We start from the raw sequence: 26,989 nt of genomic DNA, 5'->3' as shown, positions 1-26,989 counted from the left end.
GGTTATGTATCAATAGTTTATTGTAGAGCTCGGACTCAGAGCCATGCCAGCCTGGACCCAAAGCCCATGCTCTGTGGCCTCCATCACTTCTTTTACACATTTCTCAGGTAAGCCAGAGATTTTTGTTTGTTTGTTTTTAACCAGTATAATTAAAATCTTCAGGCTAATCTGTGTGTGTAGAATTTATCCAAAATTTAGTTAAAAATATACTAAATGAATCAAATCAACACATCTGGTTACTATATTTAGTTTTTGCAAAATATCATCACTTTCACTGAAGCATTTTCAATTAGTTGGAGCTACAGGGTCAGAATGACCACACGGTTTCATTAACATCGGTTGGCTCCTTCTCTCTCCCCCATGGGACGTGACTTTATTAATAGCCTCTCAGTGTCACATTTGTCCTAGATTATGAAAATGGACTCACACCTCCAGCAGCCTTTGTTGAGAAGTATAGCACCTCTCAGAGCTCCCGAAGGCTACCCCGCAATGTTTGATCAGCTCCAGAGAGAAGAGGCCTGTCTAAAGCGGCCATTCTTCTCAGGGATGGAGGAAACAGTTTCCTTAGAAACGGGGATTACAAAAGAGCTCTCAGAATAGCTACTCCTCAACTCAGGTTTTCCTCAGTTCCAGGCCTCAGATAGTCTTTCAAGCAGAGATATAATATGAATAGTGAGCCCATCTGGACTTATGTAAGGACGTGAAGAGAAACGGCAAGTCCATGGCCAGGACAGACAAGTGTATTCAGGACTCAGCAAAGTGCTTGGCACAGAGACGGCATTCAACAAGTACTGGCTACAAGCTTAAAGGAACATATGGTTTACCTGGATTTAAATGGTGTAGCAAAAGGACTTGAAACATAAATCAGAGGATCTGGGCTTAAACTTCATTCTGTCATTTACTATCAGCTTGGCCTTAGCAAATTTAAATACCTTCCCTAGTTTCTGTTTCCCCATCGGTCCCATAGAAATGAGACAGTTATCTAGCTGGTCAGCCAAACAAGGTTGTGCATGAATATCAAAGGACCTTGTAAATTTCAAACCCTTATATAAAGCGTTATTTTTATGTACATTTCAACCTTACAGCAAATCTCAAAGTGATTATATTTTCATAGCTAAGAATAAATGTCTGTAGCATTTAGCATGCTGTGCTGTGATTGGTAACGTTGTTTTTGTCTACACCACCAAATTGTAACTCTTGAGGACAGGAACCGTGTTTTTATTTCCGAACTAATACAAAGCTTCATATAAATGTTCCACAAACGCATGCTAAAAGAATAAACTGGATAAACAACATACAAGAAGGTTTTCAGATATTTTTGCTATCCTCGAATCTTTTAGCCAGACGTATTTCTGAGAGCATTGAAGAAGAGTTAGATTGGTAACTATACAAATACAATTCCACTTCAATAAAACACTTTTTCATTCACTGTCATATTGTTTCCGACCTGAGATGTAAGAGGAGTTCTGTTTATTTACAGGGAAAAGGCTACACTGCTGGCCACATCGACTGACATGGAAGCTGCATGAGGGCAACGACTGCGACTGTTTGGTCTGTGTTCCCAGCAGCAAAGAGCAGCTCCTGGCAGACAGCTGAGTGCAGGAGACGCTCAAATACCTTATTAATCTTTGTTTCCCAGAAGTTATTTGTTGAATGAATAAATAAATAACTCATGAAATTTAGAAGATAAAATCTTGGCAGAGGAACTTACTAGTCACTTAAAGACAAAAATAATGCACTAGTTGAATAAGGATAATTTTTACATACCTTGCTGATTTCAAATCCAAACACTTCCTCAAAATATGCTGGCTGACTAATAAGCAATAAATAAAACGTCCAGCTTCTGCAGAAGTTTGCAACGATTATTGCATAGACTGGCATAGATGTAAAAAATTTCCTCCATGGAGTCTTGAATTTCTGAAATTCAAAAAAAGGAGCCATTCTGCCTATTTTAAATATTTTCTAACTTAAGTGGGAATAATAGGCGCTGTAGATACAAACTTCTAGTGACTGCATTATAGATGGATTCAAAAAGTGCAGGATTTTTTCTTAAAAAATTAATATGTTCTGGGGAGGTGACACCAGATGAATATACTTATTCTCCAGAAAATAAAAATAGCCAATACAGGAATATCTACATTATCATATTATATTTGTACAGGAAATAACTTCAGAAAATTATTAGAAGGCAATAACCTGCTCCTGCTGGGAAGGTATTTCTTTTATTCATACGAGGATCATCTCCACTGAGAATTTTACTCTTCAAGTCACAAAACACTTCATCAAATGTGAAAGAAAAATATCTAATTTTATATGTTAAAAAATAGTTGGGGGCCGTAGGAGTTATGGTATTCTGATAACAGTCTGCTCATTAAACTAGCCGTTTCCTGCACAAGTGTGTTCAGTTTATAAAATTCAGCAAGCTGTTAGCTTATGATTCATGCATTTTTTCTGTATGTTATATTTAATTTTTTTAAGAAAAGAAGAGAAATTTAAGACATACTACAGTCAGCTACAATGTGTGACCTTTAATTGGATCCAGATGCAAAACAAAGACACCATTATAGACTAGGTATTAGAATTTGGACTGAGTATTAGAAATTTGAATATAATCTAGGTATTATATAATGTTGGGATATTATTCTAATTGTGTTACATATGATGATACTACTTCAATTGTGCAGGAGAGTATTCTAATTTTTATAGAGATATATGTGAAGTATTTACGGGTAAAGTGTTATGATACCTCATTTACTTTGAAATTATTCAGCAAAAAGAAAAACAAAATAAATAAGGGAAGATGCTAGCAGCTGTGTGTCTGCAGTGGACACATGCGTGTTCCTGTTCTTGCTGTTTCGCTGTGTTATGAATTTGTTCACAATAAAAAGTTCCCAATAACTAAAGTACAAGTTCTATTCCCACCTGACCTCAGTCTTAAAAATTTCCTTTGAAGCTACAGGAAAGTATAAAATACCAGCAAGAAGTGAAATATTGTGTTTAGAAAAGCAGTAAGGAATAGAAGATAGGGAGTTTGAGATTATCTAGGCTGTTTTATCAACCTCGTGGGTGTTCTTTTGGGGTCATTTCCAGAAACTGGTTTTCAAAAGAACTAAATTTCTGATTGTTTTAAAAAACTTATGCCTGATCTGGACATACAATCTCTCAAGAACGGGTAAATAAAAGAAGTATATTTAACTAATGAATCTATAGGCTGATCCGATTATTTTTGGCTGGAAATTGAAGCTCAGTTCCGAACTCACCACAGGCCAGCCTATATTCAGCTTCTGCTCGCACAGCTGCCGCTGGTGGGCACCAGGGCACACTACCAACACCTCCCACCCTCCCCCTGCCACTGCCACACCACCACTTGTTTCTGGAGTAGCCATTATTAGAAATTATCAGTCCATTTACAGAAGGAAGCAGGAGGGAAAAGTTCCAACGCCAGTCTATTCAGTTCATGGAACAACCAGAATGTAAGGGTTTTCCTTTAAGTATGGAAGTTCAACTTCTGAAAGATATGCAATATGGGATTTTTCTTATTAATTAAAGGCCAAGATACCCTTGGCAACAATGGGTGATGGATCTTTTTACCTAGGATGAGATGTCAAAGACAGGCTTTCTCTAACAAATGAAGCAGACAATCAGAGCTGGAATAAAATACAATTAGGATGACAGCAGGGGCCTTGAAAAGAAAGAGGAGAAGCTTAATGTATAAGGAACATTGGTCCTTAGCCAGTGTCTGGTATCACCAACTCTTAGCATAAGGAAACTGAGTTACTGATTATGTGCTGAATTACTGAAACTGTCTAAATATATTACTTTTGCTTACCAGTTTTTTCTTTTTTATAGTATCAGATGGCTATTAATAACTATTTATGATATATTAATGTCACATGGACTAAAATATCTGCATTTTTGACATAGAACTGCATTTTTCTTTCCATAGGTGGATCCTGTCCAAGAAATCAAATCAGAATCAGAAAAAGACTTCACAACATTATCTTGATCTTCATGATAATAATCCTGAAAAATGGTAATATTTTATCAATAAACGGATTTTATTATATTAAGAATATTTTTGTCAGCTATCTATTATTGGCATTCTAATGCTTTAGTATTTCCTAAACTACATATAACTAAATATGGATGTATAAAATTTACATTTAAAATATTCAATAAACAAAAAGTAGCCCTTTTTATGACTGTATTAGGGCATTTAGCATTTCCTACAGTCTAAAATGAACAAATCTTGACTGATTTTTTTAAAATTATGGGCCATATCGAACTGTTGTTAAAAACTTGTTTAGGTTTACAGTCATAGTCATAATGCAGGTAAAATCTGAAGATGCTTAAGAAAAGATAAATTAAAAAAAAAGAAATTATAGATGAAGGAAGTAGCAATCATTTCTAAGTCAGGGAATGTGGATGGAGTAAAGAAAACAATAACGATTGATATCAAATTATTTTTGTTGAATAGTGAATCATAAAATAGTTTGGTTGGTTGGAGGGAGGTGAGATGGAGAATAAAAATAGGAAAATATACACCATAATAAAGTTCTTACTTCCATTGCACCTAAAAGATTTGCACTCTCTCCAATGCTTTCTTCTATGTACCTACGTTCTTCATCTGTAATAGTAGGATGCTTTGCAGGACTCTCGTAAGACACCAAAAGCCAAAACATGTACCAGATCATCCCAAAGCTTCCTGCAAGGAAGAATTCAAGAGGAGGACATCAGAGAAAACTGTCACAAGTACTTCCATTTAACGTCATTTGCTGGAATAAAACTACAATAATCATGTGACAAACATTCTAGAGAACGTGAATTCCAGCTTATGTTTCTCCAACTGACTTTAGCCATCTCTTCTTGTCTTTTGCCTTTAGACTTCAAGCTTCTTGAAGGCTGGTCCTGTAGTTTTATCTCTTTGTCACTATTAAATAACACTAATACACAAGAAACTCACGATAAAGAATTATTGGATGGTGTGGTCTGGAACATGTTCATACATCCAACAACATTTACTGAGCAATTACTGTCCCAGGCACTCTGCTAAATGAGACAATTATGAAGAACAAGACCAAATTCCCGTCCTCAGAGAACTTTGCTGGGGGTGAGTCCTTTTATTATTTGCCTGCCTTGAATATATGAGACTAGTCTGTATTTCCAGAGAAAAGAAATGCTCTTTTCCCTCTCCTGTTAGCACTTCCATATCTAGTAAACAGACTATTAAATCAAATCTAGAAGATTATTTTAGCTTAACTGGCTATGGTACGTGAAAAAATGGGCTTCTGTTATTAATGTAGTAACATTTGACACTTGATGTGACTGTATACCATATTATTTTCAGTACATACTATTGCCTATTGATTATTGTTTGGATAGATGAAAGTTATAAATTCCAGTGCAATAAACTATTTGCAAGTCCTTTTTCAGTCCCCTCTTTATTTAGCACTTTCACCATTAAAACATACCCCTATTGTGCAATATAAATCAGAAGCATTAATAATAGAAAGAATTTCAAGTGATTTATTCCGGTTTCCCAGCAACTGGCCATTTCACTCTTGCCTCCTACTGTTCTCTTTTTCCCTTGGGTAACAATCTAAATGCCTCTGATCTCTATAATACTTTTTCTTTTGCCTGTTCAATCTCCAAGAAGTATTCCTTAATCTCAGAGCTTCTGATGTGCCATGCTCCTTGTAATTACTGAACATGACAGCATACACACCTGTGGATCAGAGTGTGTGCGGAAATTCGGTCTCATGTAGTGGTTATGGCCTCGGACTCACCCAGGTTCAAATGCTGGCTGTGTCACTCATGAAACCACACGGTCTGATCACTAACTGAAGGTCTCTAAACCTCACTATAAAATGAGAGAATAATTCCTTTTTTATGAGATTGTGGCAAAGAAATGTTAAAGGAGATAATCCATAAAGCAATGATCACAATGGACGGCACAAAATAAGCACTCAGTAACTGAGAGTTCTTGTTCTTGTAATTTACTAATCATTATCATTACCATTAACTAAATGCATCCACCAGTCACTCAGATTATATGCATTGTCTTTTTTAACTTTAGCCAGGTCTTATCTTATTAATTTTTAAAATATCAATATTGAATGTGTGGCTCAAAGATCCAATTTTTGCTACAAACAGCAAGTAGGCAAGTGCTATGATCTATTTTCAGATTATCTAATATTTAAACTTTGTACCTCTCAATGATAAATGAGATATAGCTCGAAATAATGAGACTGATTTTCATGAGTGCTTTGTGGAAATTGATATCCTTACTTTAAAGTCACATTATATCTCCAACTAAGTAATGGACTAAGGCACACATCAGAGGATTTAATGGGTGGCGATCCCAATTTGTACTATACACCCTATAAACAAGTGTTTTAGTTTTCTTTGAATTATGGACTCTTGAAAATTTAATGAAAGATATGGATTAAAATCTGATAAAAATTTCTCCCCAGAAACAAAGAAAATGTACAAATGCATGTGTGGCTTACTATTTAGGGCATTCATGAATCCCAAACCCATCCATGGCTTCTGAACCAGGATAAGAGGCCCTACTATAAAGTACACTTAATAACATCCTGCAAACAGAATTTTCTCTGATGAGAACATTTCAAGATGGGAATGCATCATGGGAAACGTGGAAGCAGCCAGATACCGTTCTGTTCTACTGCATGACTTCATGAATCTTTCAGATTCTCACGCCCATGCCCAAGATGCTAATGATCGTGACCACATCAGCTGGACTCCACCTCCCTCACATTTCTCCTTTCTTCTTTATTGAGAAAGCGTCTCTTAGAGACAGACTTTAGGGCTAACCTGAAGTGGTAAGCTGTTAGCTTCTGGTCAAAAAGTGAACAGAAAGGGAGTCTGAACTTAGGGTTTCTTGTAATTTTTTATTCCCACTCGGGGGCTTAATCGCCTTTAGTTCTGGGGAAATGAAGACTAGCACGCGCTGCTGCAGCAGCCGACTTGCTAAGACTTCACCCCAGAATCACACTGCCACATCCACACTCCGCTCACCTCCCAGCCCTCTGCCCAGATTCAGTCTGGAAGAGGCATGATCCCAGAAATGACCAGGAAAGCAGGGGCCACAAGGAGAAGTGGGTGCTGCCCAGCTCTTTCCTCTGAATCAGCTCTGAATCAAGAGCTAATTTAATCCTCTTCTTCGTAATCAAGGACAATATATGTTACACATCACAAAGTTCCCATCAGTAATGTGGTTGCTTTTAGAAATCCTAAGTTACAATGCAGGGAAAATCATAGAGATAGAACATTTTCCCTGATCTTCTCAGAATATAAGGAGAAGATATAAGGAATATAAGGAGATAGAATATAAGGAATATAAGAAGATATAAGGAATAGAAAAAAATTCAATGAGTAAACACAGAAGTATATTCAGTGAGCTATCTCACTGTCTTAGCTTATGCACACTTCTTTTATCTTTATTGTATAGAAATGCAACATACCATAGACATAGAATACTGAAGACCAGCCGGTGTACTGTACGAGAATGCCAGCCAACGGCATTGCAATCACAGCTCCAGCATAGGAACCTAAAGTAGAAGGAGAATGGGAGCAAGGTAAGTAACATCGACAGAAATTCTTGACTTCATCTCATGTCCCTGGGTTGGCTCACAGAAACGCAACTTGCATGCTCAGGTACATGTGTACTCACACCCATATACTTCCAAACACACGTATGAATGCTTAGCCAGGAATACAGGACAACACAAGTGGATATAACCTACTTCCCCAAGACTCAACAGAGGTTTAAAAATAATAAAAGGCTATCATAAAAAGTAAACTGAAAAGACTATAATAAAAACCATTCATGAATATATTTGAAAATCTAGATGAAATGAATGAACTAGAAAAATATAAAACCCAAGAAGAAATAGAGGATTTAAGGAGACTAATAAGAATTAAAGAAATTGACATGGGTGGTAAAAAACCTTCCCTCATGTACACACACAGACATACACACTCCCCAGGTGGTTTTACAGGTGAGCTTTACCAACTTTCGATTCTTATCCAAGTTAGTCCTGAATTTTTAGCCCCCAAGACTACATCTGCGCACAGTGCTCACCACAGAAGGAGGTGGTTGCCAGTCTACTCCTCTCGAGAGGTGGCGCCCATTTGCTCCAGATGCCATGACATGCTGGGTAGGTGACGCCCTGTGAGGGGGGAAGATAAATATCACTATTCAGGATCCAGGATCACTGCGAAAGAAGCACATTCCCTTCTCTGATGCTGTTTCCTTAGGATGGGCACCAGGGTTTAGGGAAAGCTGCTACCTATGGCCTGTGCTGACTCCCTGAAATCCCGTTTTAAGAACTTTCAGCCCAGACCAGGTAAGACATGACCTCTTTTTAGTGATCTGTTCAAATTCTCCCCACTCTTCAAGTCTCCCTTCTACTTCAATATTCTTGTGATTAATGCAAAAGCAAAGATTCTATATTACTCAGTTCATCTGTAATTCGGAACAGTTTGAGAAATTTGGGAGACCCTTTTGTGAGGCGTTAAACTCAGTGATTCCCAAATATAAGGAATCCATATAAAGGAAGGCGAAGCTGAAATTCTTGAAGCTCACACTTCCTAAAAGTCTTGCCTAGAACTTAACACCTTTAAAATAGCTATCTTTTTTCTATTATTTTTATCCTCTCATTTTTCTTTCTTTTTGGAGAGAAAGAAGATTGTTTTCAGCACCTTAATACTTTATCTGATTTGTCTATTCCCACCGTACTCCACGGAAAGAGAAGAGGCAGAAGGTAGGCCAAACTTAAGTTTTTAAATGATATTCTTTCAAAGGATATAGGTTGATGGAGCCAAAGTCACTGATTAGAGTCAGATGGCCAAAGAACACATTCAATGAAATATTCTAGTGAAAACTCAAATCATGATTCAAGGCCAACAGGGACTTTGTATAAAACTTACAAAAAGTATTAATTCAGGGTCAGCATCAGCAAAGGACGGACTCAAAAATTCTTATCATGACACATTAATAGAGGCGCTGTTCTTTTTTTTTAAGTCAAATAGTCACTAAACATTTCTTTAACATCACTCAATTCTAGAGAAAAAGAAGTAAGCAATCACAGTTGTAGTTTAGCATCATTTAAAGACAGAACATCTGATCGCCTAACTTTTCCAATTTTTTTAACACTACAAGATATAACCTAATAAAATATATTTTTTTGTAGATCAAGACAAAGATAATCTGCTGGTTCTTATTAACATGCCAACCTTAGGATGATGTCACCCTGCAGTGCCATACCTCAACAAGTCCCTGCAGTATCCGAACAAAGATGACACACCCATAATGCACTCTGGCTGCTGACGGGATTAGCATATTCAGGGTGGAGGTAAGAAGGATGGCAGCTCCGAAAACCCTGGAAAAGAAAAGGAGTGAATAGATCGAAATTGCTCAGGTCTAGCTAATTACAAGCAATTTTAAGGTACATTATTTTTTCTAAAAAAAAAAATAAGATACATTCGGGACTTGATTGGACAACCATTGCAAATAAACACTTGGACTATCCTGAAATAATGCATTGTTTGAAGCGCAGGAAATAAAAGAAGGCTCCAATAAACCTGGTTAAATGTACTTGTATTTATTTTCTTCATAGATATAATGAAAAATTGCAAATATTCAAAGAATCATTGTGTATGTTTTTGGTCTACATCTCAGGCTACAACACAAGCTGCTTATGAGCAAGAGCTGGTTTTTCAGATACACTGTTCCATCCCCGATACATAGCACAGTGCCTGACACATAGGAGATTCTTATTGAAGAGTTGTTGAAAAAATAATAAATGCCTGAATGGAATTGTGCCTCCCATTCTACAACCATTTGCAACTTCCCTACAAGCAGCATATACATACAAATTTTATGAATGGAATCATATTTTAAATGCCCCAAGAAATCTCATGATGAGATCCCACAGCACATGTTTTTATGACAGAAATAACTATTACTTAATATGTCTGTCTCAGGTTTTCTTTCTTTTTTTATGTGTGGGTGGGTGAGAACTCCTGTCTGAGGCCACCTCTAGCTGCACACACATACACAACAATTCAAGAAAGAATTGCTGAAAATATGGCACAAACATCTTTATCCATCTGCAAGTAAAAATTCCATGCCATCGTTTAAAAATGTATATTCCATGACGTTTTTACTAAGCAAGAGAAATACGCCCCTAACTGGGTAACTTTAGAAGGTACTTGCGGAGAACTTTGGGGACACGCTATCTCTAATGAGCTAAGCTGTGTTCTGTGCAAGTTTTCTCAAGTCGAACATTGAGTTTTGAATTCAGTCAAGATGGTTGCTTCGTAGACGCTCTAATTCTTCCAAGGGGCACAATTAAATGTAAACTGTTAAAGACTTGAGTTTCTGGAACAGGCCTTGAACATTATTAACTTGCTACTGAAATCTGAGCAATGACTTTATGAAGAGCTGAAGTGGATCAGCTCTTTTTCTATGAATCATAGACCAGGTCAAATATTTTTGTTTACGTGGTGCAGCCTAACATCCGCCTGTCCTCAGTGGCTTCTCTTCACTGAGGTAAATAGTCTCTCAGGAGGTGAACGTTCTGTTCCATTCTTCCTCTGTGCTAGTTGCTGAATAGGTATCTTTGGGTTTGAGTCAAAGTATAACTTATTTCCTAAATGTTTCGCACAAAATAGAAGCTTTCTATTTCTAGAAATGATTACTTCCATTAAAATGCCGCACACTCAGTGATATTACACTTCTGCCAAATATGAATTTATTTTTCAGAAAATAAATGCAAAAATACCATGACCTATCTTTATAAAGTAAGAATCCAAACTTGTTATAAAAATTGATTTAAAATGTATTTTATTTTATTCATTTATCTTTTTGCTGAGGAAGATTCATCTTGAGCTAACGTCTGTTGCCAGTCTTCTTCTTTTTTTTGTCCGTGAGGTGCCACCACAGCCTGGCCGCTGACAGACATGGCCCAGTCTGGCTTCATCCTTAAGTCTTCCAAACAACGTTATAGAATCTCCTGAAACCAGCTGCCATTATGCTTTCTGTTCATCATGGCGTCTTCATCAGCCTCTGAAACCACTGTCTCTGAAGCTCTACTCTCAAAATTAGGTGGTAATGCCTCAGAGGTGATATATTGTCCTCTTGAAGAATCTCACTGTTTACCAGTACTTAATGTAGTTGTGTATACTGTATTACGCTCCACAGTCGTCATTCCTATTTGGCCTGATGTTACAAAAACAAACAAATAAAGGCTGGCCCAGTGGCATAGTGGTTAACTTTCCATGCTCTACTTTGCCAGCCTAGGGTTTGCAGGTTCAGATCCTGGGTACCGACTTACACACTGCTCATCAAGCCATGCTGTGGCAGCGTCTCATGTGCAAAATAGAGGAAGATTGGCACTGGTGTTAGCTCAGGGGCAATCTTCCTCATCAAAAAAAAGAACCAAACAAACTAACATAAGCATTGAATATACTTTTGATATCTCAACAGACAGAAGGAAATAGATTATACACCAAGAAACATTTAATAGTCCTGTGTGTTTTATTATCCCTAGCACTGGTCCCAACTTTGACACATACTTGTGTTTCACAGCAGTCCTGCCCTGAAAACAATACCCACCAAAATAGGTTTTTCAAGTTTACCCTCTGATCAAAAGACTTGTCTAAAAATCAAAATTATGCAAATAAATACATCTTGTAAATTATTCTACAGTCATGCTCTTTCTTGTTGACCAAGCCCCGCACCAAGTAATACAGTGAATTCTTTTAGAAAAGCGCACACAATAAAGCTACTCGATAGGAGAAATGTGCTTAGTAAAGAAGCATATTATTTGAAATCAGATATACCAGGGTTAGTGGCCCAACTCTTCCTCTTGGCAGCTGGTGATTTTTGGGAAAATAACATTGCTAATCTGTGTTCAATTCTCTCATCAGTAAAACAAGCATAAGAGTGTTTGCCTTACAAAGTCACTATAAGGAAGAAATGTGATGTACTATATAAAAAGTTTAGTGATACATATATTTATTATTCTCTTCAATTCTAATTTCATCTGCCTCCTGAAACGGAGAACTAAGGCAATTATGAAGATGATTTATGATTCATATCCTCTCTCTCCCCACCCCCAGCACAAATGTACTATCTAGGGAGGGGGGGGAAATTTCATCCCTGAATGATCTGCTTCTCATGGATTGAAAACCCGGCTGACAGTCACCACCCCCGCCCCACCCACCTCACACGGTCAGAGCATCTCTTCTGTGTTTCCACTCAGTTGAGCTGGATTTCTGTATTTCCCCGTTTTAATCCAAAAGCTAGATTTCTAGACTCTTTTTAGCTACAGGGAAGGAGAAGGCTGCCCCGTACTCCATCATGAAAACCAAGCGACTGAGTTACTGCCTGACATCAGTGGCCTAAAGAGAACATTTGTGCTGTTTTTTTGGTTCATTTTCATAATCTTTTTGTCTTAAAATTCCACTGTGGATGTTTCCAGGTGCATTTTCAATGTTTCCCCATAAGATAAATGTTAAATTTTATAACATACCAGACAATAGTATAATTTATCTGAGGACATTTTAATGAATTGGTGATGATCCCATAGAAATTTAAGGTTCTATTCAATACAATTAATCAAGTACACATTTGTAAAATTAACCTGACTTCTGATTTATATTCTGGGTTTTTGCTTTATTTTGTTTTTTGCCTTATAGTCCATTTCAGTTAAGAAACTCACTCAAGGTCTGATCACCGCTTCTTCCTGATAAAGTTGAATAATGTATGAGAAAATAAAGAAATACTATACTCACATAAAAAAACACTTTCTAGAAATAAATAAATTTCCCCGAATAAATATTTGTCCATTTTTTTTTACTTTTGAATTGTAAATCTAGGGTCTTTATAACATCAGGCAGTATAGTTCTATCAGCGTATTTATATTAATGTTAGTACTATATATAAAAATAAATCATTAATGAAAATTCTAGCAAGTTACACAAATTCTTTCAGCAACAAGCTAACATATCGCTTTTGCTGAACAAATCATCAGACTGTACAGTTATCAATTAGGTAAATATTGCTGAACTTGAAGTTCCAAACAGTAAGTTGAAGCTCAACTAGAATGACATTTCATTTTGCTTAAAGTCCTTCTTTTCATAGTTGGCAACTAAATTGCTACCTTAAAAACCCACTCCTGGTCTCAATATAAGTCAGAGATGGGCCATCAGTAACTGGGCTGAGAAAAAAAAGCAAAGTATCTGCAAACTAAATGTGAAACTCTTGGCTTTTCTATGCCTTAACAACAGAACTAGAAACTGATGGGTGCTCTCGATTTCTCGAAGAACATCATTATAATCTCCATGAAATAAAATAAGGGCCATTTGCTTATTAAGATTGTTTTCCAAAATGATAAACCACTTGAAAGCTACTTAAAATTGTTGTTTTCCTCATGATTTCCTCTGCAGCAAATGACATACTAAAATGAATTCAATCTGCTTATTTTCAAGTTAAAACTTAATTTCTACTTGTTTTTCCACTGCTTGTTACACACACACACACACACACTCACACACACATTTTTTTCCCTCCTTTGTCTTCTAGTGTGAAATGATTATATTCCCCTACAGAGAATCACTTTAAGAGCACTGGTGTGTATGTGTGTTTGTGTGTATGCATGTGTTAGGAGGCTCAATATTACTAAACAGATTGTCAAAATTGAGAGGCATACAGTATCCCCCCAGTACAGAAATATCTGGGAAAGCAAATGTAATTGCTGCAAACCTGCCTCACCCCTGCCTCAAGATTAGCATCCAGTGTGGGCCGGAGCGAGTGAGCTCTGAGATTCCCAGTCATACTCGTCTTCTATGACCCACAGCCACAAACACCCTCACGTGTCAAGCCCACCCGACAAGGTCTTGCCCAGAAGAGGTGACAAACACTGGTGACCTGTCACTTCTACAGATGATATCCATTTTCCCTGAATCAGTCAATCAGTTTCCATTTGGGCAATGGCTTGTCACCTAACAGGGAACTAGGGTGCTAATCCCCTCCTGGAGGGTGTGTAGGAATAGACTGGTTCAGGCTGGTTAATCTATTTAATCTAATCAAATCTGGGCTCAGGCACCTCCCTTTGTCACATCTGATGCCCCCTCTTCCATATTAAAAAAGGAATACACAAGCACAAGCCAGCCCTGTGGGTCCCTTGGTACATTATTAAGTTGTAAAAATGACTTCATCACTCATGACAGAGAAATGAGGCAGCCCCAACAGTGGCATATGGCAGCGGGAGAATCATTCTACCAGCTGCCCACCTGACTCTCTCCTCCCTCAAAATCATGTCCCTCCCCTCCAGGGGCTCCCCCCCTGCCTCCCCCCCCCCCCCCCCCACACACACATAGGACACGGCAGCAGCCGCAGGGGAAGCCAGAGCTATAAAGGGGTGAGAGGAGAGGAGGGGGAATGAGAGAGAAGCTGGTGTCAGCAAACCACGTGCAAGCCCTTGGGGACCCCTCCCGCTCTCAATCCCTCTATTCATCTTGCAGAAAGGGTATTTTCTTTTGTCAGAAAAAGGAAGGCCTCTTCTGCATTGCCCTAGATACCTACCCTATAAGAGCCACAATTGGAAGGTGGCTAGATGTTTGATAGGTAGCTGGGGGAATGAGATAGAGACAGTCACCTCTGGCCTTAAAAGACTGGATGCTATAAACTGTTTTTTCCACCATAGCAGGATGGTGGTCCCTTGCAGCAGGCTTTATGTTCATAGCCTGAATTATTTTCTCACACAAAAGGAATCTGCAAATGTTTCTCACTGGAAGGGTTAGGGAATCCCTGATTGCAATGGCTGTTGCAATGGATAGGTAAGCAGAGAGGAAAAAAAATATAGATAGACAGATAGATAGATAGATGGAAAGACAGATAGATAGTAGACAGATAGATAGATAGATGATAGAGTATGTTGGTGCACGTGTGTGTTTGGTGGTGAAACCTAAGAACTCACTTCCAGTGCTTATTCCAATAAATAAAGCAAATCCTCATTGTTTTATTTCTGGGAAGGAAAAAAACAGAACAGCAATGGCAAAATCATTTATTCCTGTGCTTAAAATATGAAGATGTCGTGTTTTAAATCTCTTCGTACCTCTCTTTCTGAAAATCATTCTCACAAGAGGATTTTTCATAATCAGGCAAGCCAGAATATTTACCTAAAGTACATCAAATTTCACTTTTATAAATGCAAATGGACATTAGTAAACAACTTTAAAATCCATGCATTTGAATTTGTTCATTTTTAAGTATAAATTACTCTCTCTTTTATCATATCAGTGGGATGAATTGAACTTTTTAATCAAAATCCCAAGGATGCACCCTTCTTCTTTGCAGACAAAAGACCTAAATCGCTCCCAGTCGTGCTCAAACCCCTGCCATCTTCCAGGAGCCCAAACTGCCAAAGGGGCCAGGCAGGGAGAAAAAGTTCTAAATACTATGTTTTCTTCTACAGAAAATCAGACTCTTTGTTTAAGACATCACCACGTTTGGGTTTTGCCTTCTGCAGAGCAGAGAACAGAACCACTCATGTTGTGGCCGAATATTTTGGGAGCCTGTACACACACAGAAATACAGTGCTTCTCCTGCCACAAAAATCTAAGGATCCCTTGGGCCTGCTAAAGGCTTCTCTCTCTAATTCGTGGATTTCTGTCCCGGATTTGGGACATGATAGATTGTAGGTGCTCATTCAGAGAGCAGATGGCTCAGCCACTGCTGAAAGTGAATTTGGGATGAAGCACATAACGCCAGGCAGAGATGTTAAATTTCAATGTAGCGATAACCTGTGGTCATGTATTACTGCACTCCTGATTTTAGTCACAGTCTCTTAGTGACCTTGGGTAAGTCACCGCCTCCGTGATTCTCTGTTTCCTTTCCTGGTCTGTGAAATGAGAGGACTGGATTGGAGGAGCCCTGTGCAGCTCTAACACAGGTTCTTTCTGTTACCAGAGTTTATTCTATGCTTCAGAAACATGGGACCCTCAGTCTCTTATTCAAATAAAGAACTACTTTTCTTTAGCAAAAGTCAAGTTAGAAATCCAAGAAATACCTAAAAAGACAAAATGGTGCCCTAGGAACTGAACCCTCTCTAAATAAAGGGTAGGGACTGGGGATATAAATTGTAACTTCCAGCAGAGAAATCTAACCTCAAGCTTAAATGGATTTCTCTAAGTGTATTTAAAATATTTGGCTAGAATTCAAAGATTGCATGCACCAAATTACTAGCACTCTCTATACTCTTGGTAAAAATATTTTTTAAGCTAGCTCTTTAAAAGCTTTCAAATGAGACTTATGGCAATATCAGTGACAACAATTTTAATTGTGAATAATGTGTATGGGAAAATAACTTTAAAGGAAAAATTTGACATGTGAAAAGAGGTAGGCTTTTATCACAATGGAAAAAATCGTCCTTTTGCATTACTAATACTTAAGGCAAATTTAAACACAAGTAATGCTGAATGTTCATAAGAGTTTTTTTCTTTCAATTTTTTTCTGAATTTAAGATTTTATTAATGAGAAATGACAACAGCCAACAGTTATTGAGTGCCAGGCACGTCTAAGAACTTTACACACACTTTCTTACTTAGCTGTCATGATAGCTGTATCAGACAGGCACTTGGATTAGCGCCCTGTCACAGAAATATAAACTGGGGCTCAGAGAGGTTAAATAATGTTTACGTCATTCAGTTATTAAGAGGCACATTCAGGAATCTGAACCCACACAGCTTAGCTGGACATCCTCTATCTCAACCACTTTGCCATCCTGCCTTTTGTTAAAAGCCCAAAACACTTTGTTGTGATGTTTGTATTATTTATCCAATGAGTATCTACCCTGGGCCAGGCACTATTTGAAATGCTAGGGACACAGCGTGATAGCAACGTGGACAGAAACTGTCTGCAGTCCAGGAGCATGCATCTTACTGGAGAAAGGCAGACATTCAACAAACAAGTAAACAACTAAAATATTGGTATGACAAGTAGCAAAACATGCCATGTAAAAAATTAAAGCAGAATTGGCAAATCAGGAGGACGGTAGCAAGATCGAGAAAATGTTTAAGTAGGGTTTAAATAAAATTGCCACCTAGACAGAGGCAGGAATAGTCTTTGTGAGCACTATGCCATCCATTAACGCAATGTTGCCCAAATTTCCTTTGGTAAATCTGACCTTCTTTGGTTATGGCCTTTGCAAAAATTCTGTTGTTTCTCCATTAAATACTTGCCCAGGCTCCTCATCACTCTCTGAATGAGAGGTAAAAATAGTCCTTGGCAAGTTCAGATTTGTAAATATCTGGATTACTGTAAGCCCCATATCCTATATTGTTTAAAGACAAAATTCATTTGCCCCAACACCTTTTTATCACCTTATTATACCTTATTAAATATGTTCTCATTTTAAAACATCACAGATTTTGTGGGGAATCTCCCTTTGATTCCACCCTAAGGCCCTCCACGGAGGTGAGCTGGCCCATGAATTGCAATAGCCCTTTAAAGAAAGACAAAGGAAAGAAGTAAAGAGCTCTTCTCAAGACTGACTTTCCTCTCCTCACTCCTCCCCTCCATGAGCAGGAAAGCATGAATACTTAGACTTTCACCAGAAAAAGAACCAAGATTCTGTATTCTGACCAAGAGTGGGGCTATGTTTGCTTAATCCATAAAGTGGAGAAGCCAAGTTTTTACTGTTTGTTTTTCATTGAGAAATTTGCCAGGAGGTGTAACCAGGAGCCCTTCTCTCTTGAGATGTTGTCTCCACACGCCTCTACTCCAGTTCCACCAGGAACAGTGATGTCAAACACTTTCCAAAGTGAGCTGCTTTTACATCTAGAGGGAGAGCAATCTGTCCCCAGTACCCACCCAAGGGAGATCTTGTTCTATGATTAAATGATCTATGGGGAGAAGCTTATTTGAATGGCCATCCAATACTTATAGGTGGAAAACTGATCTTGCTGTGTTGCTTTCACTGCTTTTTAAAAACAGATCATAATAGGAAATACATATCTTTCAAATCAATTCTAAATATCACTGAGAAGTTGTGTTAAAAAAGCCGTCTGAGATAAAAGTCTATGTAGCACGTGTAGGACTAACTGGACATCTCCCAACATGTTAATAATAGATGTCTCTGGGTAAATACATTACTTATAATTTTTATTGTCCTTTCTTTTTATATATTTTTCTTATTTAGTATGCAATACTTTTATATATTCAGAAAAGGGAATGCTATAAACTTTTAAAACCTGTTTTCACAAGTGCCTTCAATTGTATTTGTAATGGCTCATCACATTTTAAAAAATGAAGTGAATATGTCAAAATCCTAAGATGTGATAAGAGTTAGTCTATAGTCTTCTATCTGTTCATATTTTTTACAATAAATTTTGATTTAACTTTCTCCATCTTGTAGAACACAAAACATTGTATGTGAAAATATTGTCTCTCTCCCTTGAATACCCTTCTAAAGGTAAGGTGAATTCAGACCCAAATAAGAATTTTAAAATTCAGAAATATTTTCTTTGAAGAAAATCTATCAAATAAATTAGACCCTGAGTCAGTATCAGTCTTTTCTTTAATAAACATGACACAAATGATAGCAATGAGCTTGCTTTTTTTTTTTTTTTTTTTTTTCCAACCAGGAAAACCTGTTCCTGCCCTCCCAGTGTTACAGAGAGGGAAAGCCAGGCATCCCTGGTGTTTTTTGCTGGCAGGAAAATGTTAGCATTTTAACATTTGGCAAGCTGAAGGTTTTGACTCCAAAGAAAACTTAAAGGCACAGCCATTATATTTCCATTTCATACTATATTGAGTTTCCTGTATCATTTTGGGGTTTTGGTGAATTATTGGATGTTTTCCCCCTGAAGTAAAAATATTTTATATATGTATATTTGGAGTTTCTTTCTGGGAAGTTTACTTTGTTTTAGAAAATACTTTTCAGGAAAAAAAAGGTTCAAGACACTATGCATTAGGGATATAAAAGTCAAAACTGTAACATGTTCATTACCAGTAATATTTAAGGGAATATTTCCTTTACATTTTTCTGCCTAATAATTTTTTCCTTGATCTATCCCATCCGTAAAATTGGGTTCTCTACACAGTTAATGATTTTCGTTTTAAACTGATTCCTTTTTTAAAAGAATATTTTGTCCCCTGTTGGGTCTGTGCGCTAACCATGGTGCTGTTAGGCCTAGTAAAGATGACGTTCAAAAGGTGCTACTCCTAATCTGTTTTGCTCTCCTGTTGACATTTTGAAGGACTGTCCAAAAAATCCTCGCCCTAAGATCCTTAAGCCTAAAATCTATTTCCAAGAATTCCTCCCTAGGTCTCCGAGACGACTGAGAAACCTTGGGCCCGAGACACCTCTGGGGAATGGGATTGTTCTGACAGAAGCCCGGGAAAGGGGGCTGGGAGAGTGTTCACCCAGAGATGAGGAGGGACCAGTTTATAGAAGAGGAGAGGAGATCAAGACTAGAGAGCTGCCAGTTTTAGATCTCTTCCCGCAAAATTTGACTTTTGGAGGGAGGGAAAGGGGTGAAGTCCTAGGTACAAGGTCTGAAGGAAGCCCGAAGTCCTTATTTAGGGTCTCTATGCAGCAATACCTGCAAGACGCGTGCTTTCTCAGCATAACAAAGACTTAAGGAGCATTTACTTTCATTTATCATAGTACACACAACGAAGCTGCCTCTCATCGCGGTGCGAGGGTGTGCTCCTTGACACCCCCACCCCGTCAGTCCTCATGCCCACACTTAGGGTCGTCGCTGCAGGGGGCGCTGGGGCGCTCCTGCAGGCTGGCGCTAGGACCTCGGCTACAGCCACCGCAGCAGGGCCGGAGGCCGCTGGACGCAGCTGAGCGCCCTCCCACCCCCGCCCCTGCTCAGCGGAGCTCATTAACAGGTGGAATCGCACCCCAGGCGCCTGAAATCCCGCCCGCCTCCATAGAAACAAATCCTACAGACCCAGAGCACCATCTGGGCGGGCTCCCCGCCGGGCTTTCGACGCGCCCTGCCGGGAGGTCTGCGTGGCAGAAAGCCGGAGCCCCGCGGGACGCGCGGGCGAGGGAGCAGCACGCGACCCCCAGCCCTCGGGGCACCCAGCGCCCTGGCCCTCCCCGGCCTCCGCTCTCACCAGGCTGTAAGGCACGTCGACCACTGCACGAAACGCCGGCTCAGCCGCGCAGAGAGGGCGAGAGAGCGTGCACTCGTCACCAGAGCCCAAACCCTAGGAGACTCCGCCCAGGGGTTCCCGCCCTGCCCCAGCCCTGCTGCCCCTTCCGAGGGCACAAGCCCACGGCCCGAGCCCCCGCCGCCCGGCGCCTTACCTGTTGGCGGCCAGCCGAGACGCGATGTAGCCGCCCGGAATCTGGGTGATGATGTAGCCCCAAAAGAAGGACCCGTGGATCATCCCCACGGTTTCCGGGTCCCAGTTGAATTTGGCTTTCTATGGAGGAGGAAGAAAACGGGTGGAGGGAGAGAGCAGAGTCAGTGCTTGGGCTGAAGATGCACGTTCAGTCATTCTCGGACCAAAGAGCCTTCAACCCCCGGGTCTTCCCTGCATTCCAGCGGGGAGCGGCTTAACTTTCGTTTCCTAACAAAATTGAATCTATACCTTCTTATCGAAAATTGAAAAACGGTGCTCGTTTGAAATGTATTGTGATTAATAGCGAATCTGGGAGCCCTGGCTTTGCTCCCCGATACTGTCAGGCAGGTGGGACCACCTCGATGAATGCGGCATCAGCAGGGCCTGAGTTTGGGAAATCTGGACCCTCCAGGAAGAGATTCCGTTAGCCGCCTGGCCGGGCCCCGTTGAGCCGACGCCGGGGTGAGGGTGCGGAGGTCGGAGGAGCTGAGGGGGAAGGGCGGTCCCAGCAGAATGGCAATGGGCGTGGGCCAGAAGATTTGGAGTGGCCTGGGGAGTCGGGGGAGAGGGAGGGGTTGCCCAGGGGTGGTTCAGAGAGCCGGCGAGGGGGTGTGTCTGAAGGTCGAGGCCTAACTCCGCCCTTGCCAGGCTGGGCGGCCCCACAAGGTGAACCTCAAAGTAAACTGGGGCGACGTATCTGCATCGCGGAAGGGAAAGAGAGCGAATCTGCCGGGGAACTGGCGATCCTTCTCCCCTCTTTCAGTAAAATTTTGAAGCCTGCACTTTGCAGGGCCTCCGGGAATCTCCAGGGCCCAGCGGCTCTCACCGCTTCGCATCCACAGTCCTCTCCCTGATTTCTCCTCCCAACCCTTGCTCTGCCTGGCTTACCGTATCTCATCTCCCTGAACAGGAAGTCAAGACCCACGGGTTTCTGTGACCTTGACGTTGACCCTCATTCCCCGGGCGTCTCCCCAACACACGCGCCATAAGACCGCGGGGCCTGGACTCCCTGTGTCCCCAGACACCTGCTCTGCCTGTGGGTCCTCTCACGGCTCGTTAGGTGGTCTGCATCTAGAGGCCCGTGGGCGGAAACTGCTGATATGCGCACAGTTGATTTGATTTGTTTTTTGATTTGTTTCATTTTGATTAAGAATATTTGGCGGGAATTGGAGGAAGCCAGGGGGAGGGCATTATAACCGATATGCTGTCCTATTCCTCCGAGCAAAAGAAAAATGTTCCCATTTAGATTTAGCGGACATTATTAGGCACCAACTTCTTTTATGAAGTCACACTTCACAAAAACCTAGTGAGCTAGACGCTATTTTCCACTTTGCAGATGAGAAAGGAAGGCCCAGAGAGCAGAAGCGACTTGCTTCAGGAGCGAACAGGGAGGCGGTACCACGACCGCGGTGCGTTCTACAAGGGCAGTGCGGGAGGGGGCCGAGGGAGCATCCAGGCCTTCCTCATTCCCCAGAAATGGGCTCAAACAGGTGATTTGGCTTTGTGGAAACCACAAGGCCAGTGAGCAGGTGCCCACCTCCTTGATGACCTTGCCCCCGCGGTGGATGGTGCTGTTGTTGACCATGTCCACGATGGCCACGCCCAGGTTGCAGCGGATGCCGAAGGAGATGCAGAAGCCCAGGCCGCTCATGATGGCGATGATGTAGCGACGCGGCAGGCCGAAGCACGTGCAGTCGCACATGGGCGCCTTCTTCTCGGGCACCTCCAGGGGCTTCCCATCCTCCGTCAACTCGATGGTCTCCCCGGTCTCTTGCTTCTTTTCCAGCACCCTGCGCAGCAGAGCAGGGGGAGGCAAGGACGCCGCGGGTTAGGCACCTCCGACGCCGGCCCACTCCCAATTACCCGGACACGCCAGGGCTGGGGGGAGGGTACTAGGGGTCACTGGGCTCAGGACCTCCCAGGATCTCCAGCCTTCGCCCAGGTGTCCCTCCCCGCGGCGGCCTCTCTTCAAATTTAATACCTTCTGGCCTAAGGAGGGCAGTCCCCAATCCCTCAGGATACTCCCACAGCGCCCGGGTTCACCTGCACGGCTTGGGCCTCACTTTCCTGCAGGACTGCGGCGTGCGAGGGAAGGGGCTATGCGGGCGGGCCTTCTCAGCACCTGTGTAGACGCCTCCCACCTGCAGGGGTTTACCCCAGCGACAGGCGGTTTCATCCAGCCGCCCAGCCTCCCGCGGGCCCTCTGCTGCGGGCGGGCCCAGCCTCAGCCCTGCCCCGCGCGGCCCCTTCTTCCTTCCTTCCCGGGTAGAGGACGCGGCGATCGCGCCCCGCAGCGGAGCGCGGGCCCGGGAGACCAAGGCCGCCCCAGTCCAGAGCCCGCGCGGAGAGGGTCTGCGAACGCCCTCTAAGGGTGTCACACGCTCCACCTGCCCTCCTCCAGCCCAGGTGCCAGTGCAACGTTTACTCCCCAGTTACACATCTTACTTTCTGTCCCCTTGTTACTCGAGTTTGAAACAAAGGCCTCCGCAACATATGGCCGACACCTAAGCTTTCTACCGCCAGAACATGAATAATTAATTATTCACAATCTTGCGTCATTACTATCTCGGTTACCAACACCGAAAGATGTCATGGGCCCGTTTCCAAAGACGTAAAATGGTACTCCCAGATAGACAAACGCGCCCCCAAATCAACTCTGGCAAGATGTTCCCCACCGGGGTAGAAGATCTCACATTTGGCTTTGGTTTTGCTTTTAAATTTGCATAGTATTTCACCCGTCTGATTCAATTCCTTTTAGGTTTTTGTCCTTGGCGGAAGGTGGAAGGGAGGAGGGGAAAGAGGAGAGGCGGAATGGTTTTACTTAAAGCTGGTAGTGTAGTTCTAGTTCACAATAGAGCCTTGGAATTTCTGTTAAAGAGGAAGGTGAGCCGGAACGTCACCGTGGGCCCTTGAGATGGAGACTTTCGATATTCAAACAAAGAACCTCTCCGTTTACAATTTGCAGATCTTTTCCAGTCCACCCTATAATTTATTATTATGTGTGCCTTTTAAAATTATATATCCCCACACAGTTGTTTTCATTCACATGGTAAAGCAAATGAAATTTTAAGATCTATTCCAAGAATACACAGTTTGGGAGATGGCTGTCAAGCAGTTTGCAGCTACCAGAAAAAAAAAAAATCAGACTTCCAAATTCTGCAAAATATCACCTGGAGAATAGGTCATAAGGATGTTTGGGGCTATGTTAATGCTTAGTCCTAAAAGCCAGTTCCAATGTTAGAAAACATGGCAATTTATTTATTCTGGGATAGAAAATTTCAGCTACTGTGATCTTTTGACTATTGGCTTCATAGGCTCATATATGCAAAGTTGAACTGGGCACCTGAACTCCCCACCTGATGGCAGCTGGGCTGGGCAAGAACAGCTTTCTCCAGGGCAACTGCGGACTGCAGGGCCCTTGCGGTATGTACTGCCGCATAGGTGCATGATCCTGCCTACATGAAGCCCCCCAGAATCTAAGAGATCTGGAAAACTGGGAGGTGCATTTGTCATTTTCTTTACATTTCCTATACATTTCTACAGGCTTCAATTTCCCAAATGTGAAAATGAGCGCTCTCTTGGATTCGTTTATCCTTTTGTTTCTGTCCCCTCTTCTCGATTTTGCTCATGTTACTAAGAAAAAGTGTATTCACGTAATATTCTTGAAAGAATTTAAAAGTTGTGAAACTTACAGCATAATTAGTACAGTTACTACAGGGAGGATAAAACAATTAAACCATTTCTAGTACTTTCAAAGTCATTTTTCTGGTTATTATTTATGGTTTTTCTTATAAGCACTGTGACATTTCCCATGCAAGAAACAGACTTCTAGGATGGGTCAAATAACTCAAAATGCATATACATGGTATTGGGTTCAGAAAGGAATTGCTTCAGCATCAATTATTTATATATTTTGATTCTTCTTCCTTCAGTGCAGAGGAAGAGTCCACTGGGGGGTTCTCTACTCGAGTGATTTTGAAGCTGGGATCTAAATTTCTTTTTGCCATTATTCTTTGAAATTTCTTGGTTAATTTTTTTAGAGGGTTGTATATTTTAATTTGTCTGCATCAAAGGAATTTAACTTGGTGTCACTATAAGCACCAAAAGAAAGATTCTTTGAACAGGTGCTCGTCATTTCTCAATTGTAAAGGGAGATAAATCCTGGAAGGAAAGGATGAGAATCTGCAGGTACCAAAACCAAAATCACACACACATACATACACAAAGAGGACAGGTTCATTTAGTTCAACATTCCTGAATTAATAAGCAGGTTTCCAGAGCAGCCCCACTCCAGCAATGAGCAACAAAAAAAGACTTTCTGATCGTATTACAATCTCTCTAAGCAACCAGGATTCACGGAAATAGCCCTGCAGATTTTTTCATGCTGAGCCCCAGGCAAACATGGGTTTGCTTTCTCTTACCTGTAGATCTGGCCAAGGGACTTTCCGGCAAAATTCTTTAGCCCCTCTTTTCCTGGGGTCAAAATCCTTTGTTTTACCGACTCCATTCTTGCAAAGACTGGTGTCGGCTCTTGCCAGATTTAAATAGTGATAGCTATGAAAGGTGAAAGGCGAAGGTTGCGCATATTGCCTTAATCTCTTAAGGTAGTTGTGGGCTATTCCTTCTCAGCAGAATGGTATTGGTGTGCCTCCAGCCCGAGAGTGAGTGAGAGAGGGGAGGGAGAGTAAGAACGAGAATACAACAGAATAGCTGCATGCAACCCACGGGGTTCCTAATAGGAGAGTTGGTAGACACAATCAGAAAGTCTCATTGGAAGGGGAGGATCCGGCGGCGAAGGGCGCACGCAGTGCCATGGTATTTGGGCGGGTGCAGATAAGTCCTTGTCCTGGAAGTCAGTCCACGGAAAAACAATGTAAATTCTCGGTTTTGAAAGCCTTATTGCTGTCAAATCTTCTGGCTTTTAAACGGATGGCAGAAATATCACAGAACCCTTGTGTAAGGGCAAAGTCAAAAGAATAGTACTTTTGAAAATGGTGTCTTTGCTGTAAGGAGCAGAGCGGCTTCCAAAACTCACGGGAGTATCTTAGGTCTCAGGTGAGCAATGCTGCTGTTAGTTTTTCCTCCTTGCCTGTGATCCCCTCCCATCACGCCGGCGCAACTCTGCTCTGCGGTAGAGTCGAATTAAGATGGAGAAAGCTTGCTGCTCTTTGAGGACGTGAGTAAACAGCAGATACACTGCTCCGATTTGGGCAGCGTCAGGAAAGATTTTTTTTCAGCACGGCTGACAGCGCCCATCTGGGCGCGTCTCGGCAGAATGGTTCAGCACCACGGACAGAGTAAGTTTCAGCAAAAGGGGAAGCTTCTTTGGGCTGGCCAGGGTTCCAACTTTCTAGGGGAGCTGGGCGGATCGCCCTGACCAAGGACCATTCTGGGGATCTTCAGGAACGGATGCTATGGAAACCAAATGGGAAGATGTCATCATCGCCAGAGTTTGTAGGGAGAATGGTGCATTTGGCTCTGCAAGGGAGGAAGACTTTATTAAAAATTGACAAGTTACTTCTAGTTTCCTACGTTCTGTCCAGCACTCTGATGCCAGCTCTGAGAGGGTCACAGGAAGGGATGGGTACAGCACATTACACTTATGTTTGTGGTCTTCTGGGGCACCTGGGCCCCCTTGAATACAAAATATATGTACACAAAATGCGTAATTATATTGTTCATGTGTTTTGTTTTAAGCCCTGATGAAGAAAGAAAGAAGGAAAGAAAGGAGGGAGGGAGGGAGGGAGAGAGGAGAGAAAGAGAAAAAAGAATAGCTGTAACCTCAGCGCCCTTGGATAAATAAAAGACAGGCAATTTAATATAAATTCCTTGGAATTTTGTGATTCTTCACGTAACTAATTTACAGCACACTACTGAAATATCAATATACTGATGAAATTTGTGGCTATACCTTGTGCTTGTCAGCAAATTATCACTGACAATATTTTCAAGATTGATTTTAAATTACTTATATTCCTTTAAAATGTGATTTTTTTTCCTTTGTACTATCTTCTAAAGCAGATATTCATGTAAGACTCCTGTTTTCACCTATAGATATCCCATCAATGAATCTATTTCATTAATCAAAGCAAGAAAACTATGCTAGCTTAGTTTAATTATTAATGCATTTGACATGAATCACAAACCTTTTAGATGTAATTCAGGCAAATGATTACAAAACAGATTGTCCTTGAACCACATTCTCAAGGTCGAAGTCCTTGGATTTCACTTAAGCCAACAGGGGGAGTAAATTTTTCTTTGGGATTCTGGGACCAAATCTCAGAAGTATGGCTCTAAATACAGATTCATGTAAGAATGCTTCCTGAATAGGGCAAATAATATAATGGATATGTATACACTGAACGGATAGGTGAAAAAATTATCAAAAGTAGCTAAAATGATCTGCCATTATTAAATTTGATAGTCATATTTCATTATTAATTATGATAAAGAAAAGGACACTAGAGGCATCTTTCTAGTATTTTGATAAATACGTATTAAAATATACATCTCCTATAAAAAACTGAACCAGATTTTTCTAAAACTCTGGAATGCCTCAGAATATTTTCTATCCCCAAAGGTGATCAGTATGAGGAT

The 26,989-nt window shown here is 41.0% G+C and overlaps 1 protein-coding gene across 2 annotated transcripts in view; it reads right to left on the bottom strand.

The window, feature by feature from the left end:
* The window catches only part of SLC17A6 (solute carrier family 17 member 6), a 31,738-nt gene extending 6,064 nt beyond the window's left edge, over positions 1–25,674 (bottom strand). The window contains exons 1-8 of one of the 2 annotated variants that reach the window (XM_001504988.6): positions 24,814–25,674; positions 21,930–22,182; positions 20,355–20,473; positions 9,290–9,404; positions 8,105–8,192; positions 7,485–7,571; positions 4,563–4,705; positions 1,768–1,917 (exon numbers count right to left, since the gene is read on the bottom strand). In XM_001504988.6, the coding sequence (XP_001505038.3) occupies positions 1,768–1,917; positions 4,563–4,705; positions 7,485–7,571; positions 8,105–8,192; positions 9,290–9,404; positions 20,355–20,473; positions 21,930–22,182; positions 24,814–24,899 (1,041 nt within the window). In that variant the 5' untranslated portion in view covers positions 24,900–25,674. Of the gene's footprint in view, positions 1–1,767; positions 1,918–4,562; positions 4,706–7,484; positions 7,572–8,104; positions 8,193–9,289; positions 9,405–20,354; positions 20,474–21,929; positions 22,183–22,435; positions 22,869–24,813 lie in introns of those variants that run through there. The other variant, XM_070273440.1, reaches the window with a different exon arrangement.
* Between the last annotated feature and the right edge of the window lie 1,315 nt (positions 25,675–26,989).

This window comes from Equus caballus, chromosome 7, assembly GCF_041296265.1.
Source record: "Equus caballus isolate H_3958 breed thoroughbred chromosome 7, TB-T2T, whole genome shotgun sequence".
Taxonomy (NCBI): Eukaryota; Metazoa; Chordata; class Mammalia; order Perissodactyla; family Equidae; genus Equus; species Equus caballus.
This window is presented reverse-complemented; position numbering and strand designations above follow the sequence as displayed.